Source organism: Phoxinus phoxinus, assembly GCF_949152265.1.
Source record: "Phoxinus phoxinus genome assembly, chromosome: 11".
NCBI classification, from domain to species: Eukaryota; Metazoa; Chordata; class Actinopteri; order Cypriniformes; family Leuciscidae; genus Phoxinus; species Phoxinus phoxinus.
This window is the reverse complement of record NC_136886.1, coordinates 14,835,342-14,854,904: the sequence shown is the minus strand read 5'-3', so window position 1 is coordinate 14,854,904 and position 19,563 is coordinate 14,835,342. Positions and strand designations below refer to the sequence as shown.

At 36.7% G+C, this 19,563-nt stretch overlaps 2 protein-coding genes across 22 annotated transcripts in view; one reads left to right on the top strand and one right to left on the bottom strand.

The window, feature by feature from the left end:
* Positions 1–2,910: 2,910 nt before the first annotated feature.
* atg4c (autophagy related 4C, cysteine peptidase) lies at positions 2,911–12,276 on the bottom strand. Of its 3 annotated transcripts, none has more exons than XM_079628655.1 (11): positions 12,139–12,276; positions 11,695–11,818; positions 11,512–11,595; positions 9,346–9,579; positions 7,374–7,698; positions 7,183–7,253; positions 6,344–6,510; positions 5,581–5,659; positions 4,826–4,902; positions 4,147–4,266; positions 2,911–3,818 (listed from the first exon to the last, which is right to left on the bottom strand). In XM_079628655.1, exons 2-11 carry the CDS (start codon positions 11,804–11,806, stop codon positions 3,657–3,659), a joined length of 1,431 nt encoding a protein of 476 aa, XP_079484781.1. In that variant the 5' UTR covers positions 11,807–11,818; positions 12,139–12,276; the 3' UTR covers positions 2,911–3,656. The 3 variants fall into 3 exon arrangements, with proteins under 3 accessions (XP_079484781.1, XP_079484783.1, XP_079484782.1); XM_079628657.1 differs by having other exon boundaries at positions 11,695–11,764; positions 12,139–12,210; XM_079628656.1 differs by having other exon boundaries at positions 12,147–12,207.
* A 933-nt stretch (positions 12,277–13,209) lies between these two features.
* The window catches only part of dock7 (dedicator of cytokinesis 7), a 52,283-nt gene continuing 45,929 nt past the window's right edge, over positions 13,210–19,563 (top strand). For all 19 annotated transcript variants that reach the window (XM_079628621.1, XM_079628620.1, XM_079628618.1 and 16 more), the window contains exons 1-5: positions 13,210–13,374; positions 16,649–16,751; positions 16,924–17,099; positions 17,403–17,471; positions 19,307–19,436. In XM_079628621.1, coding sequence (XP_079484747.1) covers positions 13,337–13,374; positions 16,649–16,751; positions 16,924–17,099; positions 17,403–17,471; positions 19,307–19,436 — 516 coding nt within the window. In that variant the 5' untranslated portion in view covers positions 13,210–13,336. The remainder of the gene's footprint in view (positions 13,375–16,648; positions 16,752–16,923; positions 17,100–17,402; positions 17,472–19,306; positions 19,437–19,563) is intronic.

Below are 19,563 nucleotides of genomic sequence, written 5' to 3'. Positions count from 1 at the left end.
TGGAATTCAAGTTGATTCGTCAAACCGTTCTTGAATACTGCGCAAACTAATTTTACGTGCAACATGATGCGTTTCGGCGCAGCACCACCTACTGGTCGGGAGATACGTGGTTATAACTTCTGAACGGTTTGTCCAAAAATCATAAAAGTGATTTCATTAGATTTAGGGCGTCATGCTGAGTTGATATCCAATTATTTACATGCTTATAACGTTGGGTTTGGTTGACTTTTTTCAGGGGAGTAATGTCCTTACATTCCTGAATCCTTGCCGAGTCTAACGATACCAAACATTCTAGGTTTTGCCTTATGGTTAGTGCAATGTTGTAAATTAGCGCTTAAAAAACATTTGTCAAATCTTCGAAACCATTTGACCGACCGAGACGAAAGCACCGTAGGAAGTTTGGAAACATAGGTTGGTGAAACGCTAATGCCCCAATGTCAAATTTTTTATAGTTAGTGGTAAAAAAATCCAATCAAAGTTGCCCATGGGTCATTTTTTATGCTCTCATACATAAATGTCTATAACTCCAAAACAAAATTAGATATTTTCACCAAATTGGACACACACATATGGGCTCACTCTGAGAACAATAAAAAAAGCGGTGGAACAGCGAACCCCTTGGTAGCGCTATAATAGAACAAAACAAGGACATTGCAATTAATTACAGGATATTTTACATTCTGGATAATTACATTCAGGATATTAAATGCAACACTCTAAGAATGCATTGGTGTACCATTACAAAACTCGGTATGTGTCTTGATAATCCATTAAATCATATTTTTAGTTACTGTATGGGTTTTCAGCCATTTTGCCTAAAATCATCTTTAAATGTCTTTAATTTCTCATTGTTGTAGTTGGACTGACACTCCCATGTTGGCATGTCTTATTGTCTTCTTTGCGCTTGGCCCTGATGATTGCTGCTTGCAGCTATAATTCTCTATACCTCTATATAAGATCTATAGTTTAATGTTTGAAAAAAACTTTTTTATTTATTTATAATTTTGTAAAATAAAATAATAATAAAAAAACACAAATTATTGCTATCATTAAATACTTTTTTTTTTTTGGTCAGTAAAATAGTATTATTAATATATTTCTTTATTGGTTTGGTAATTCCAGTGTTGTTTTGAACCCCAGTCATATTCATTGCACAAAAACACATTTGAATCTGTTTGAAGAGTCTGTCTGTCTGACTACAAAGACTTTCCTCAACTTGGTCTAATATGTGTAAATGCGTGTCTATTTCCATCTGGAGGAAACGATCAAGTGCATTGCCTAATTTTGCTTGGGTTTCCACAAGAGATGGTCTTAGAAACTAAAAGAAAGACATTAAGGGAAAAAAAAAACTGAGAAAAAACACTGAACTGATTGTTGATAGTTCTTTCTGAATGAATGACTGCGCTTTCTCCATTACAGCCTGCAGCAAAAAACCTTATGTCATATCCTATCTTGTCATAATGCATATCAAAAAGAGGGAGAAGAGAGAAAACTTTATTCAATCCAAATTGCCTGCGAAACGAAGCCTCTCAGAGAATTCCGCTTCTTTCATCTGTGGAATTCGCTCGCCGGAGCAGATTAGATTTTAAGGAATCTGCCGGAATCAATGCCTCTATTGGCAGCTGTGCTATAACAGAGAGATGAGGTCTGGTATGGTCCCATAGCCGCTGCTTAGATACAGAGTTCCCCCCTCAGGAGAGAATGATTCATTAATCAAATATTCATACAGGCAGCATCATAAATACGGCTAGAACACAAAGTCTTCTCAAAGCAGCCATGCCTCCCAGCACAAGCGACCTTTCATGTAACACTGACGGAAAGGGCGGCATGTTGCCTCACCCCAAACTTCCCTTTTTCCGCTATCCTCCATTCCTTGTTTCCTAAATACAGCCCAAAATGAATTTACTGATCACAGACACTGAGACGATGGGGCTATTGTGCTTCGCTGCTTCTGTCTTCACAACATGTACTGGCGAGACAGGCAGTGACTTATTCTGCTTGCTTGGTTCCACAGAAGGGCAACTTGTTCCCCCAACCAGACCCTATGGGCCATGACCTTATTAATATAAGAATTTGTATTTAACATGGAGATAGCAAAGCATTGCTCAAACGGAAAAGAAGAATTAACCATGGCAACACTGAGTCTAACGCAAGGATGTTTACAATTACTTGTAAATGAGGTAATCACCAGATACAGATTTGTTCCATGGATGGGTTATGAAAAGGAGTTAGTAAGTGCGGGTCATTTTCATTTGCAGTGTTTGTTGAGAAGATGAGTTAATAAACTGAAAATAGCTCAATAACAAATTTGCTGTTCAGTAAAGAACGGAAGTTGAACTATACTGAAAATAAATCATGTAAGTAATGACAGATTGAGTAGAAACACGTTTTGATTATTCAACCATATTAGATTTATTTTTCATTTTTGAAACCAACAATTACAAAACTGAAACGTTTATGGTGCAAAATGATTTTGGCGATTTAAGTATGGTGTTACTACAAATACATGGTAGTAATTTACACAACTCTTAAAATTGACAAATGGTGGATATAATAGGTTTGAATAAATAAAAGAAAAAAATGATGCCAGTTGCCTATAATATATCAACATCGTATTAGAGCTAGTGTTACAGTTTTGTTCAATGCCAAATGCTTTGGTTCAACGGTGTTTCTAAAAACAAATTAAAGCTATTCATGGCAGTACAGTATCATCATATTTACAATTTTGTTAAAATGATACATCACCAAGAAAATAAACTTGAGGATATATATAAATAAGGCATAATTTAATAAAAAAAATTACTCCTTGATTCATACTGGTTTATATCTTCCATTACACCTTAAAAATAACAGTGAGCTCCCAAAGACTAACAAGATCTTTATAGCGCTGAAATTGTTTTTTTTAAATATATATTGGCTACTGTATTGTTGTTAATTGACATTAATTAATCTTATATTAAGCACAGTTTCAGTGCATATCAATGCACTGCGACTAATATTTCTAAAAACGCTGGCAGCAGAGAGGGCTTTTTTAATCTAGCTACCACTATATTTAGTTATATGTGATACAGTGTTTTCTACTCACTTGTAAAGGCACATAATCCTTCCAGTTAGCATAACATAAAACATACGTTTTGTGAAGTTAAATCACCATATAACGTATATCTTCAAAAAAGTACACTAGATTAGATAGAGTCATTGTTTTAAGAAATAATTAATTGTATGTACCCAGAGAAAAGTAACATGATTCTATTTGAGAAAAAAATACATTCTTGTTAAAAAAATACATGTATTAACCACGCATGTCCATTGCATTATATGAGCACACTGAAATGTCTCCTGGTTTAGCTAGTAAATCAAATTGCTATCAAAACAAATGTGGATGTCCCATGTGCATAAAACACTCCAGACTATGATCACCATCTCTGGATTAAACTTGTCTTTCAAGCGCATACTGAGTATTATTGACATCAGTATGGGTTCAGTTAAATGGTCAACTCTGTGAAGCTAGTGAATGCACTGATTGGTCTTTTTGTTAAATGGCTTTTTCTGAAATGACACGAGGGTTCTATAGTTTAGGCCCACAGTGCTATGTAAATACAGCCCTGATTTGTGGTGTATCACTTGGCTCTTGGTTAGAGGCTTGAAGGATTCTCTCAGAGCAGCACAAAGTCTCCCGATGTTGTCCCTGCATTTCTTGAGTCCCTGATGAAAGGCCATTCTCGCTTTTCTACAGCCATCGAAAGTTCATAATCCTTCCTGTGTCCCTTCATAAAGGTGAACGCAGGGTACTTCTCTTTCGACGAGGGCTCCAATATCTAGCAAATTAACAAACGCTGTTTATCAACCTAAAATGTATAAAATAACATACAACATTCGCCCCTAACAGTAGTCTCTACCGGGAGCAGTGCCAATAGTTTCACAGTTTCCAATTACCTAGTTAAATGCTGCCACCTGCTGACGGAAACTTAAATAGCTGCCTTTCTACAGCTTAAAAGGGAAATATTTTTCTGTTTTTTTCTTGGACAATTTAGGCATAACATAATATAACATTTTTAAATTAAAATTAACATGCCATTTATATGGAACAATTTTTGCTATACATCAAATTAAAACATGAACAAAGGTTTTGAAAGGTGTACCCACCTTTGCAAGTTCGTTGCAAATTCTTTCATAGTGTTCGACATTTTTTGAGTAGAATCCAATGGTACAGCTCGGGTCCATTTTACTGAAAGGCATTTTCTTTGGTGACGGGCAATGAAAGGACTTTAAAGAACAAAAGAGATGAAATATCCATTAAAATTAGTCAAAAGCAGCAATCTGTTGTCCATGTTTGTGAAACCATATGCGCACAACTATAAGACTTATACATTTTCGTCTGTAATATCCATCTACAGTGCAATAGGTGTGTTAAACTGTTCAATCCTGCGGTTCCAAATGATGGATGCGTGTTCATGTGAAACAATCAGATTGCAGAAATAAAAGATTTTACTTTTTGACACGTTTTTTTGACAAATGTTGAATTCTGCCGGAGATCCGAAAGGCTTAGACAGCCGAGCAAAAAGTATGGCCCAATATTTCTGTCTTTCGCCAGGCCACTTGCTACAGCATGCAAAAAGCGTAAAAATAAGTTATGATGCCGAAATATAAAATCGTTGGAGCTATATAAAATGTTGGAGCTGATACAAAGACCAGAACAATGTGTAAATCTCTAGCGTTCGGTAATTGAGTGTGGAGGTCTACTTTCAGATTCATACCCTTAAGTACAGAAACTATTAAATTCACATCACTGTGCGGCGGTCAGCTTTTTGTAATTCCACATTACCTGCAGAGGGAAATCGCTTGTGCTGACATCCACAAAAGACTGACAGTAATGAGGATCCATGTAAATCAAGCTGTCATCTGCAAGGACAAAACAAAAGACAAGTTATTCAAAAAACACAGTGATTATTATAATGCCCATCCTTGCCCAATTTCTATGCAGAGCAGCTCAAAGTCACCCACCTCAGTTGGGCTTCAAACAATCAAATGCGAGAATTTTTTAGGTCCTTCCTAAACTCGGATGGATTAAACGCTGCATAATCGAATCTGGTTGTACAAGCACATTCTTTATGCAGCAAAGGGGGCTGTCATTTAATTTGGGTGTGGAGAAATTACTTTTACAAACATGCAATTATATTACATCATTTGCATATGATGAATGCGGACGACGGGCTGGGCCTGGCAGGGAGAATGTATTGCTTGTCATTTAGACATCATCGCGGAGTGGGTTTCAAATTGCTAAAATGTAAATGGGTAAATATTGACTACCAACATGTCCAACTGAAGGTTTCCACTGGCTACTGAAGGTGATGGAGAGTGGGCTACTCTGGGTAGCTCTGAAATCTATGCAAGCTACTTATGTAAGTGGAGAAAGCCTGCTATTTCAGATTGCCTCACATGATAAATGGTGTAGTATTTTTGATGGGTTCGGAAAAAATAAAATAAGCTTCTCTGATGCCGCTGGCCTTCTCTTAGCATGCATTCTTTTACTTTGTCTCTTGAAGAGTGTGCACAATGACTTCTGAATAAAAAACTAACCTTGAAATCCAACAAAATAGTAGGCCTGCTTAGGCTTTCCTCCAATGATGCCGATACAGTACTCTAAGCTTAATATGCTCTGGGGAGGGAAGAAAAAGAGAACAGTTAAGATCACTGTATTGTAAGTTGATAGCCACATCTTTAACAAATATGTGTCACTGTATAGAAAAATAATTTGTTATTGTATGATCTAGTTTGTATTTGTACAAAAGGGTTATCTAAAGTATGGAAGCTTTTTCCTCCACAGAAAAAAAAAAGCGCCACTTTTTATCTCACAATTGCAAGTTTACATATCCCAATTCGGACTTTTTATCTAATTAAAGTCACAATTGAATATTATAAAGTCTTGAATTGTGACGAATTGTGAGATATAAATTCAGAATTGCAAGAAACTAAACTTGCAATTCTGACTTTATTATAACACTTTTTTATAAACTCGCAATTCTGACTTATTTTCTCAGAATTGCATGTTTATATCTCACAATTCTGACTTTAACACTTTTTTTCCCCCTTAGAATTGGACTTAATAACTCGCAATTGCGAGTTTATATTTCACAATTCTGAGAAAAGATGTCAGAATTGCAAGATATAAACTCGCAATTGCGACATATACATTTGCAATTGCGACATATACATTTGCAATTGTGTGTTATAAAGTACGAATTGCGAGATGTAAACTCGCAATTGTGAGATAAAAAGTTGCAATTATCTTTTAAAATGTTTTATTCTGTGGCGGAAACAAGCTTCCATACCAAAGCCTCACCTTGACAAAGCTTAAGTATTCTGGGTTGATCTTCTCTCCACCCAATCTCACAGGAATGAGGATGATGACAGCTCTACTATCAGGGGCAGGTCCAGTATTGAGTCCCTGAGGATCACAGTGGCTGCTCGTCCGCGCTGAATGGCTATCAATAACATCAGCACTGTACACTGCAGAAAATCAACAACAGAGGTCAAAAACAGGTACCTTTCTCTGTGAAGTGGGACAAATATAGCTGTTACTGAATCTAAGGGTGCTTTCACACTAGCACTTTTGGTGCGCACCCGAGTTCGATTGATATCAGACTTTGGTTCGTTTGGATGATGTGAACGCAGTTTTCCCAACACGGCTGCACACCCGCGAACCCAACCAAGTGTGAAAGCTCCCTAATTGTACTTAGTTAAGCTTAAAAACACTACTATTAAAAAGTTAGGGTTAGGTAAGATTTTTAAGACTGCATTTATTTGATCAAAAATACAGTACATTTTTTTTTTAAATATTGCAATTTAAAATAATTATTTTATAAAATATTTTAAAATGTTATTCATTCCTGTGATGGCGAAGACTTTTTCAGTATCATTACTTCAGTCTTCAGTGTCACATGATCCTTCAGAAATCATTCTAATATGTTGATTTGGTGCTCAAGAAACATTTCTTACTATTATCAGAGCTGAGAATGGATGTTTAATATTTTTTATAAAATATATATTTTTGATGAAAATTTGTAATAAATAAAAAGACAGAGTATAAGCAATCTCAATAGTAACAGTCAGAAGTCTTCTATTAATCATATTTGCCCTTTTGCTGTTCTGTGAAAGACTTTAGATATAAATTTTCCATACCGGTGCAGTCCTGTGCTACATAAACACTTATCCCTTTCAGCATTGCATCTGCTGCATCATCAACAGCTTTTCTGAGGGACGTATAGGAAGAAAGAGTGACAGGGTGAGATATATTTGACATACTGAGCATTATAATGAGGCATGGGTGACTTAAAAACTATAAAAACATGTATGTATTATGGTCTCTTTACCTGAGTATGTGTGCCATCACTGCTGGGCCGTACCAATCTCCTGCCTGCTTTCCAGAAGTCATTCCTAGCTGCACTAGTCTGTGGATGCCCAGCTGGGCTGACGGTCCGTCCCCAAACCAGGACACAATGGTGCGATGATTTGCCTCTTGTAGGTATGAGTCGGCCTCCTCAGCCCCTCCTTGAGCAGGACAGAGAGGCAGGGGGACCTGTACTCTTTCTCCCTGAATGGAGGCCTCTAATGTGGCCACCAGTCTCCGTGCTGCACTGCTGGTCCATGTCTCTGCATCCAGCGGCTCCAAGGTCAGTGCTTCGGACCAGGTCCAGTCTGGTGACGGAGAAAATAAAAAAATATATATATATATATAAAAAAGAAAAGAAAAATACTTTTGTGCTTTTAAGGATGCAGCAAGTAAATACTTTTTCAGAGCTTGATTTGCATTTACTTTTCAAAATCAGTTGTTAATAATCTGCCACTCTCTTAATTCTAATTTGTATTTAGTTAATTACCTCATCAATTATATCCATATGGTGCACTAAGAAACAATGAAGCAAAAGTCTTTCAGAACTCCTGAAAGTTTGTCCTGGATTTCTCCAAATGTGACAGACATACATTTGACTTTTAAATGGACAGTAAGGCTTGTGCAAGAACAAAAGTCCAATTATGATATTCAATGTAGTCAGTATTTCACTTTTACTACATTTTATCCTCACAAACAGAGTGGGTGTCTGAAATGGTGTAGGTAGAAGTGCTGAGGGTCATAAAGGTGCCGGACCTGGCTGTGGGGCCATTAGGTAATGACCTTGCTAAGTGTCAAGGCCTGTAATTGGCCAATAAGTATATTTTATTAGCCATTAGCCTCTTTATAGACAGATATTTCTATAATGACATATTTCATTATAGGCGTGAGCTCTGGATGACGCTTCAATGTTGTTTTTTGAATGAAGGTATTAAACTGGTAAATGCCGTGGCCTGTTCAACATATTACACAAAACTGCCCTCCATTAATCATTTGAGAACTCATTCTTTAGAGAGTGACAACCTCTGACACTGAAATACCCAACCTCTAAAATATATATAAGAATTTCATTATGTAAATGAGAAAAACTTTGTCTAATTATATTTAAGCAACACACACCCCAGAACATTTTGTTGTGAGCTCTCTCTCTCTCTCACACACATACATTTTTAATTGTTTTTAAAAGAAGTATTGCTCACCAAGGCTGCATTTATTTGATTAAAAATACAAAAACCCCAGTAATATTGTTAAATATTATAATTTAAAATACCTATTTTCTATTTGAATATATTTAAAAATGTAATTTATTCCTGTGATGTAAAGCTGAATTTTCAGCATCATTACTCCAATCTTCAGTGTCACATGTTCCTTCAGAAATCATTATGCTAATGTGATGCTCAAAAAACATTCATTATTATTATTATCAATCTTGAACACAGTTGTGTACAATTGAAAAAAAATATATATTTGATGAATAGAAAGTTATATTTACATTTTTTTTTAAAGAACCTTTTGTAACATTATACATGTCTTCTCTGTAACTTTTGATCAATTTGATGCATCCTTCCTTGCTGAATAAAAGTATTGATGTTTTAAAAAAAAATCTTACTGACCCCAAACTTTTGAACGGTAATAAAAGCTTTCTATTTCAGATAAATGCTGTTCTTTTGAACTTTCTATTCATCAAAGAATCCTTTTTTTTTTTTTTTACATACCGGTAACTGTTTTTAACTGATAATAATATTAAACGCAGCAAATCAGCATATTAGAATGATTTCTGAAGGATCATGTGACACTGAAGACTGGAGTAATGATGCTGAAAATTAAGCTTTTAAAAACATAAATCTTACCGATCCCAAACTTTTGAACGGCAGTGTATATTAAAGAAAAGTGGGCAGACGCTGAATGCATACGCACTCATTACTCATCATCATTCTCTCTCCACCCGATCTCACCTCTACCCAAGATGTGAAACATGAGAGCCTGGGCCAATATCATCTGCCCTGCCCGGAGTGTACAACCCCACCCACAGTCTGAAGTGAGGGTGGAGCCTGGAAGGGCGGGAAACTCTTCTCGATAGGTCAGCCAAACTCGTGAGGTGAAGTCCCTTCGAAATCCATCAACATTGCCTGTGACAACATCGCCATCTAATGCCTCAGCAGAACAACTCTCAGTAGGACTTTCATCATCTAAGGGCAACAGTTAGCATAAACATTTCATGATACACCCGGTGTGTCGGTGTGAGAAATTAGAGCCATCATATTCATTTTAAAATGCCATATATATATCAAAGGGGTCATGAACTGCATTTATACAATTATTTTATATTGTTTCCTGAAATGCACTTACTGTATAAAAATTGTCATAATTTAGAAACAGAAGGCCATTTTCTACCCTGATTTTAGCCTCGGATTTGAACGCTCTGTTGGAAGGGGCGTGTCTGCTGTGAGACTTCAGTATAAACACCCACTCCTGTGATTGGCTAACATTTGCATATGAAATTACGAAGTATTACATTTGGAATTCTGTAGAAAACTTTTACTATTACAGCTGTCGAGACTAACAAATCGTGAAAAGTGTTGATTATAGCATTATATTTAATGTACTTCCGTCACATTAAATGTTGCAGCGATGAGCAGTGTAGCTGATGACAGACATGTCTGTTGAGCGCATGAATGCAGTGATCTCGTCATTGCAACTCGATTTCTGCACTCTTACGAATGCTTTCATCATAACAAACACAACGTAATTAAGAGATTCATTGTGCAGTGTAGACAGCGTCATTGATTAGGCTATAACGGGAGTTTTGGCGAGAGTCCAGAACTCAGTCACTGATAAACTTGCGCTGTTTGATTGGCAGCATTAGCGATTATAAAGGGAGGGTTCTTAAATCGCTTACTGTAGCCTACATAATTTAATCACAATTTAAATAACAGATTATTTTCATGCTACTAAGAAAAAGAATGTGAAGTTGACCGTTTAGTCACTGGCTTGATTTACTGAAGCATAAACGGCAATAAACGGTTTTGAAACAAAGAACGTCTGCCTGTACCATTACATTTCAGAAGTTACTGATCACAGATTAGGCATTAGAACATGGTTACTTACATGTCGTGGCATTACTGTCAGGTTCCTATGCTACAGTAGCCTGGGAAAACCCAGACCACTCTCAGTTGTAACTGAGTAAGGGTCTGGCAAAGCTCCATAGACAATTCATTTCCACAGGGGCGTCACCAACGGACGTCGGATAGATCTAAAACCAATCAGAGCGATGAATGTCATGACGTATGCAGAGCGACGGAGAAACATCTCGAGACTCTCAGCAATTCTCTGTTTGTGTTAACGAAAATGACAATTTTAAATCGCTTGAAACAGACGTGATAGCTGATTCGAACGAGTGATGTTGTGATGTTCCACGGCGGCATCCATCTCTGTAATGTACAAAATCTGCGTCACCGTCGCTGCTCTGTCGTCATCGTGTAAAGCCCGCCCCAACGTTTCTGATTGGTGCCGCGATTTCGACGGATTGGAAATGGGTTTCAATGGGCTCTTTGCCAGACCCACTTGCAGAGCAAATCTAAATGTGCCGAAAGTGGTCTGGGTTTTCCCAGGCTAATGCTACAGTAAAAGTCTGTGCCAAAATCGCGACTGATTTATCAAAGAATCCACAGTGAAATGTACCGAACACACAAATAATGCTCTATTGTGAGATATTCATATAGGAAAAAAAAAAAATCCTAGTTTTTGGGCAGGTAATGTTATTTTTAGTCCAGTGATCATCTCTCTTCTCTCATTCTCATTTCATTAACGAGCCAGTGGGCGGGGCCAAAAATGTGATAATGTAGAAGTAGGCGTTGATATTCTTCTGCAGAGGGGGTCGTTTGTCGCACTATTACATCATGATGTAACAATGTGAGTATTTTTCTGAGCTTGGTTTCAATAAAAGCTGTTATTGGACTACTGAGGAAGTTTGGAGTTCTGAGATGTTTTTACAGTACAATGACCTACATTTTAACAGATTAAATAAAATTAGATATTCATGACCCCTTTAAAATAAAAATGTCATGTGAAGGATGACAGATTAAGAAATTGGTGTAAATGTTCTGTGTAAAAGATCTTACCCACAGCCTTGAAGTGGTAGCATTTCCCCAACAAGAAAACAGGAGAATTACGGCTGAAGGCAGTTTTTGATTTAAGAGCCCAACCTTGAAGGGTTAAAGAAAATGCAAGATTAGTAACGTGCACAGGTATGTCACTTGTGAAAGAATGCAATTAACATCTTAGTGAGATCTGTCATTACATACTGTACTTCACATTGTGCCATGCTGACATAAACTTGGACTTCAGTTTCTCCACCTCGTCGGTCTCTTTAGTCTCCATTTTATTAGCCACGGAGCAGAACCCATCACAGCACATACGAAGGAGTTTCTATTAAAGTTTTCAGTATTACCAAAACAAGTTATGTCGTTGTGGAAAGATGTCATTTAACTATAAACAATCACACAGATGACATTTCCACCACATTTCCATAATAACGTTGCATAGCAAAGAATCATCAGAATAGGACCATATTAACACAAATGCAGCACAGAAAAGAGGCTAGCATGCTATTAACAAGTGAGCGTAACGTACATTTTAAAACGTTGTCTACATTCTACACTAAATGTAAGTTAATGCAAACAAGCAGCGAAGGATTGTAAAAGAAACAATTAAATATATAACTGTTAAAGATATAATTTAAAACATACCTGCTCACATGTCTTGTTATACAGAAGAACTCACTGTGCAACTGCTCACTTCTGTTTACATTTTGAGGAAGTGGCTATTCTCGTTCGGTCTCGCGGTATTTTAAGATGTTCTCCCGTATGGACACATTCTTCGTGGAGTCGTATGGATTAGTGCAGAGCATATCTCTAAATGGCTGGATTAGTGATTACTAAGGAAGTCTGACTCATTTCTGCCAACCGTTTCTTTTGAAAAACACCTTAAAAAAAAAGGTTAATAAACCTTTGTAGACACATATTGGTGCTTATTACGGGTTTATAATAAAGGATGGTTGCGGGTTTTGTGGTTAGTGGTTCTTTTAAATTAATTACAATGGTTAGAAATATTGTATGTTATAGTAAAATAGCAACCCGTTATAAGCACCAATATGTGTCTACAAAGGTTTATTAACATAAATCCACAAAACTCCTTATATGCTTTACTTTAGTGGAAATGTTTAAAAAGTGACAAAGTTGGCTGATTATTTTCACTCTAGCTTGTTAAGGGTTAAAATCTGGTTTTAATTTAATTTTTATAAAATTAAATATCTATTCTTTATAAGCTTTTCTGTAATTTATTTGCAATGCTATTACCGAATGCGTCAAAATTAGGCATACAATATTACAAAACCAGATGTGGTTATACACAAATAAAGCTGTCATTGACTACAGATTGCACTATCGGTGGAGGAAAGGAACGGATGCATTTCACACTTTTTAGTTACACTGATAGCTTCCTGTAAAAGAGCCCTCTATTGTACGCACAGGATATGAATCATGTTGGGAAGACTCCAGCCCACGATGGCACGATCCCAAAAGACTGCACTGTTAATTCCCTATAAAATATCATGCTGCTAGAGAAATCTAAAAACCAAATAGAAAAGATAAAAGGCATAATAATAATCTCATCTCATCTGTAAAAGATAATATGCGTTTGTTTTTCCAGTTTTACGGTACGTGCTCCTCTCTTGTGCGTTGTTATTTTTCCCAGCCGTAATCCGCAAATCCCGCCCCTGAGCTCCTCCTCACTGTTACTACGGTTTTATGATTGACTTTGCAACTGTCCAATCACAGACGTCTTTTGGGAGTCAGGAGGTGGGGCTTAACGGAATTCGGGTACGGGTGGGGAAGGAATATCGCGGCTGGAGCGCTGGAGTTACTCGAGCACTCAGCGGCTACAGTCATGGCTGAGCGCCGCGCCTTTGCCCAAAAAATCAGCAGGTAAGGATATCTAACGCATCTTCTGTTTATATATATGGTCTCCCCGAGACGTGCGACCATTCTTTGTATGCTGCCTGATGCAGTTGGCGAGTGTGCCAGTCTTTTCCAAATAAGGCCTAGGCGTTGAGTTAGCTGGATCAGACGCTGAGTTTATAGGCTGTGTCTTAAAACCTAGTGAGCTGCCTACCCAGCCAGCATGTTTGAGTCGGATAAGCTCGTCTGGAAATGCTGTCTAGGTAGACATCTCTCTAGGTTTTGAGTCACAGCCATAGAGATGCCCGAGTGACCCACCCTAAGCTGCAAGACAGCAGTATGATGCCTTTGTGCTTCTGTGCATTAAAATCAGTCTTCATCGCTGGGTTTACAATACACAAATGCGCCTTTGGTTGAGCCCATATAGGGAATTAACGATGCAGACTTGGAGTGAATCAATGGAATGCAGTGTTTGGGTTTTGTGAGACGATGGCTTGACATACTGACACATCGATAGGATCGAGATGTTATGCTGTCAATATGCAATATATGAGATATATGAGTGTAGTAGTCAATATGGAATCATATTGTAAATGTACAGTGCACTACGGCTTTGATTTCAAGACTATGATTCATTAAAAAGAAAATATATTTATAAAAATAATGTAAACAATGACTTGACGCCTATAGTTTATGAGTAATAATAATGCATTTCTTGTGTATCATAGAGAACACTATCAACTTCAAATGACAAGTGTTCAGATTGCATGATGTAGCTATCATAAAGCCAATTTCAGAATAATATCTAGAATAACCTGAAATACAATGTATGATTTAATTAGCCTAAATCAGATACTTGGCCCTAGGTAATGACACTGTGATTGATGCTTAGGTTAAATCTGCACTGATTTTGGCTAGTGGCCTGTACTTTGTGGAGCAGGCTCCCTGGGCTATTGTAATAGACTATAATTAAGTCTCGTCATTGACTTTAGACATATATTTTCAATTGAAATTTCTTTTATGATGTTAAGTTGCAGATTAGACCTCATATGGATTTAAAAAAGGAAGTGACCTTTTAGGCTCCCCTGTGGTTTCCACAGTCATGGCATATCCCAGATGCTTAAAAATGTTGTTGTCTTGTCATAGACATGTAATGTGAATATGTGATGATAAGATCATTCAATATAGACTTCATGGCACCCGCTGCCCTGATTCCAATCGTTAGTTCTTACTAACCAAATAGAAAAAACACGTTTAATTATATGATCAAAAACTTTACTAGTTTTGTTTTATTAATAGTGGAATAAGTCAGTAGATGTTTTATTATTACCCATAGTATATAGAGAATATAAAGCCTTTGAAAAGTCATATAATTGTTTCACAGTCAAAACAAAACTGAAAGCTCTGAAAATCTTGGATTTCCCCCCTTTTTTCCATTTTATTTTTATTGAATGCAGTGCTAATTGGATCTGAAAGCTTTTCTCGTAAGTCACAGAAACTGTTTCTCATGGCTCTGTTAAGAGTTCCTCAGAGGTGTGTGAAATACCGAAATTCATGGTTAGCCGGGTCCTCGGTAAACAACACATCCATGGGCTAATCATCTGTTCCCTCTTCAGGAATGTCTAGCCTAAATAAAGGTCCCTCCAGAACCAACTGAGGGCGGGTTTTTGTTTTGGTGTACGTCATCCTACATACAGTAGAAGAGGATTCTGATTAGGGTAGGGATATTGACTCTGGTACACTATGCTACAACAAATACATTCTGATAATAAGACTGTCAATTTGACTCTTCCTGCTGACCAGACACATTGCTTTGATTCAAACTTGAGTCTTTTTTTTTCTGTTTCTACTTTACAGGCCTAGGTATAATTCAGTCTGAAAGCTAAAAAAAAAAAGTAATACGTTACAATCTGTTATACTCAATAGTAATGAACCATTGTCAATAACCTATCGGCAGTCATAAGCAACAGGCACTTGAGTGTTTGTGTATTAATTAATTAATTTATTTTTTGCTGTGAACTTGCCAAGCCGAGTCCCATTAAAGATCCATTAGCATGCTTTTGTGTCTTTATTGACTATTCCTGCTGCCTGATTTGTGCATGGTCATCTTAAAGGATATTTTAGTCAGAAAAATATGGAAAATAGTGGCCACATTTTTAGTGTCATTTTAGTGAGCCCAGTATGCTGTATTTGTTTGATGCATCATATATTGTTGTTATTTACAAGACAAAAAAAAAGGATCTTAAGATGGTTATTTGTAATAGTATAGCCTAACTACTTGTTATATTTTAGCAGGAAGCAATTTGTATACTATACAGCGAATGCAAGATTACTGGAATACTTGGATGTTGTTTTACTGTTCTGTTCTTTATCATGCTGTGTGCTTGATTTCTAGTGGGATGACAAGTCAGTAATATTTATCATGTTTCATTTGTTGGCTCACATGTTAAGAAAGACACTTTAGTCTTAACATAAAAATGCGAAATAAGCATATTTATTTCCAAGGTGATAAGAATGGCATTGAATTAAACATGCAAACCTAGCGAGGTCATGTGACAACTGTTGTGTTTTACACTTCCTTTCGAAAAAAAATCTGGGGCTTGGTAAGATCTTTTAATGTTTCAGAAAGAAGTCTCTTTTGTTCACAAAGGCTGCATTTATTTAATAAAAAAAACAGTAAAAATGTATAAAAATGTTAAACATTTTCACACACATATATATATATATATATATATATATATATATATATATATATATATATATATTTTTTTTTTTTTTTAAATCGATTTAATAGTATTCCTGTAATTAAAAAGTCTCTACTCCATTGCCACACGACTCTTCAGAATCAATTATAATATGCTGATTTGGTGCTCAAGAAACATTTCTTAATTTTGATTGTCAATGTTGAAAACAATTGAAAACAGCTGTTTTATTTTTTTGTGTGGAAACTGTGATGCATTTTTTTCCAGATTGTTGACTCTAGAGTTCAAAAGAGCAGCATTTGAAACTGAAATCTTTTGTTACATTATATAAACATCTTCACTAACGCTTCTGATCAATTTAATGCATCCTTGCTGAATTAAAGTATTAATTTCTTTCAACAACAACAAAAAAAATATCTAAAAAAAATTCTTACCAACCCCAAAATTTGAACAATAGTATGCATGCGTAGTAATTGAGTAGTCCACTCTGAACATAGCCTTTATTCTATGATTTGCTTAATGTGAGATGACTGTCAGGTCATGGGATTCTTTTGTGGTTTGTATTATAATACCATCTACGCTCTCTTGTTGTTCTCCAGGACTGTAGCAGCTGAGGTCAGGAAGCAGATTGCTGGTCAGTACGGAGGCTCTCCTCAACTTCTCAAAAACCTCAGTGTGAGTGGGAATGCCACTAGCACTGCTGTAAGTAAAACATTTCCAAGATAATATACTTTTCTATGTTAAATCGGAGAGATTGACACTTCAGAAAGTACATACCACCACTATCCCTTCAGTGTGATACTGTCTTTCTTGGTGGATAGTGGCAACAGTTCTCACATTCTCTTTCTTTTCCTCTTTGGATTTCTCCCTACAGATTCCTCTGACAGAGGCTATAGAGCCAGTGGATTTCGAAGAGTATTTGATCACGCACCCTCCCATTATAGAGTCAGGACCTCTTAGAGATCTGATCGAATTTCCTCCAGATGACATTGAAGTGCTTCACACGCCAAGAGAGTGCCGAACTCTTGGCCAGGCTGTGCCTGAGGAGGGGTGAGTGTGTTTTGAAGAATTGAGGCAGACATTAGTATGCATCCTGAAAACTAAAATGTACACAATGAAAAAGTGTATAAATGACATAGAATTGTCATTGTGAATAGTTTTAAAATCACATGCTATGAAAATTTCAGTAGTCATTTAGGCCTAAAATGCTTAAAAATAATAATTTGTTCATATTTTTAGTATTAATAGCAGGTAACCAAATTTTCCTCTATATTGCTTTTTCTTTTGTCAGCAGAGTTGTGAAACTCATCACTGTCATTCACTGATTTGTTCCTATTTTCAATGATTTTACAGTGAGAACGATTCACACGTCAGAGACTGCATCCGGTCTTACACTGAGGACTGGGCTGTTGTTAACCGCAAGTACGATATTTATAAGTGCTACATTTTACGTGCTTCACTAGATTTCATCTTTACTTCTGTTTTCTCTTTCCCCCCCAAGTGGTTTAGTTCCTAGTTTCCTTTTTACATTGATGTTTTTAGAAGGCAATCTGAAGAATTCTGCTACATGGATTTAAATATTGAAAATGTGTTCAATGGAGCTGAGAGTGTAATGTTGTGATGGACGGATGTTTAAATCCTGCGGAAGAATCTGCAACACTATCTGTCGATTTCTGCAGGCATCATTTTTGTGTGGGCTTGTTCATAACTGACAAAACGATTTCTGGTGTATTTTGCTGCAGTATTTTTCCAACCCAACATGCTTTTATGATACTTTAGACTGGGGCTTTTACTACATTTTAGGGCCTTAATAAGTTACTGTGAATCAGTTGCTTTGGTGATTCTTAATTGATAATCCCAAACTTTTATCCTGACTGAGATCATATAATGTTCTTAAAGTTAACCAAGTTAGTGAGACAGACTTATGCTTGGTTTCACTGACAAGGCTTAAAGCTACACTGCCTCGATCTTGAAAATATATTAAACAAAGAGGGACATACCTGGAAATTCAAGCTTCGCCTTTCGTGTTTTTACACTCAGTGGCACCGTGACGAATGTGAGGGAGAGATTACTCGCGACTGCCGGCAGATTTGAAATAATACGGCAACCATAGGAGTTAAAACGCCCTTGGAATGGGAGGGGCTAGAAAGTAATATTCAGTTGGTAGTCATATACAATTTCACCGCTAGATGGGAGTAATTCATACACAGTGTAGCTTTAAGCGACTGTGAATTCAGTCATTGTGCTAGAGAAAACAGCATTATGTTGTTTAGAGGCAGAAGGGAATACTGTTTCATATGTGTTTAAAAGTGAAGTAATTACTGTCATTCAGAAGATTGGAAGTTTAGCTTGTGCCTACAAACTTTGACATAATTATGTGGAATGAATTTCTGTAATTTTATCCATTAGTAACAAAGCACCACTGAACTGAATTTTAACTTTACTATGCAAACTGCTCATTGCAAAAGATAATGTGATGCTTTACTGACAAAATATAAAAATGTTGTTTTCTTGTTCATTACAATTTGAGTAGTGACTAATTTTAATTAGAAATTAGTTATACATTCACATTAAACAGCTAATGCTCTATTAATTACTATAGAATTTGAGTTTTTATTTTTTAATTTGTCATCGTTCGCACTCACTCACTCACTCACTCACTCACTCACTCACTCACTCACTCACTCACTCACTCACTCACTCACTCACTCACTCACTCACTCACTCACTCACTCACTCACTCACTCACTCACTCACTCACTCACTCACTCACTCACTCTCCATAGGCGTGATGGTTTTTATACTGTAAACTGTATATTCTATCCACTTACCCTGCCCCATCCCTAAACCTACCCATCACAGGAAACATTCTGCATTTTTAATAAAACATTGTTTTTTAAAATGTTTTTTAAGCTATTTGAATTATGAGGACTCGTGGAATGTCCTCATAAACCACGTTTAAGTTGTAATACCAGTGTAATACACATGTCATTATACAAATTTGTGTCCTCATAAAACACACACACACACACACACACACACACACACACACACACACACACACACACACACACACACACACACACACACACACACACACACACTCACATATATATTTTAAAGGGTTGAAAACCAATGACATTCATTTTATCATTCCATGTACATGTGGAGAACATTTGATTGAACATTTTATCACTTAATTTATTGGGTCTACTGATTAGGATACAGGTAATCATCTATGTATTTTGGATCCACAGGTATCACAAGTTGGGCACAGCGTTTAACCCCAACACTTTGGATAAGCAGAAGGAGAGGCAGAGAGGTTTACCCAAGCAGGTTTTTGAGTCTGATGAGTTGCCAGATCACAGCAGCTATCAGGATGATCAGGTGAACCTCTCTTTGCTATTGTTGCGTGTTTTTTTGTTTGTTGCCAAGCCCAGTAGAATAATACACTTGCACAATTCCACTATGTCCCTCTGCTGAGAGTTTCTCTCTAAAGTCTCTGAATATAATC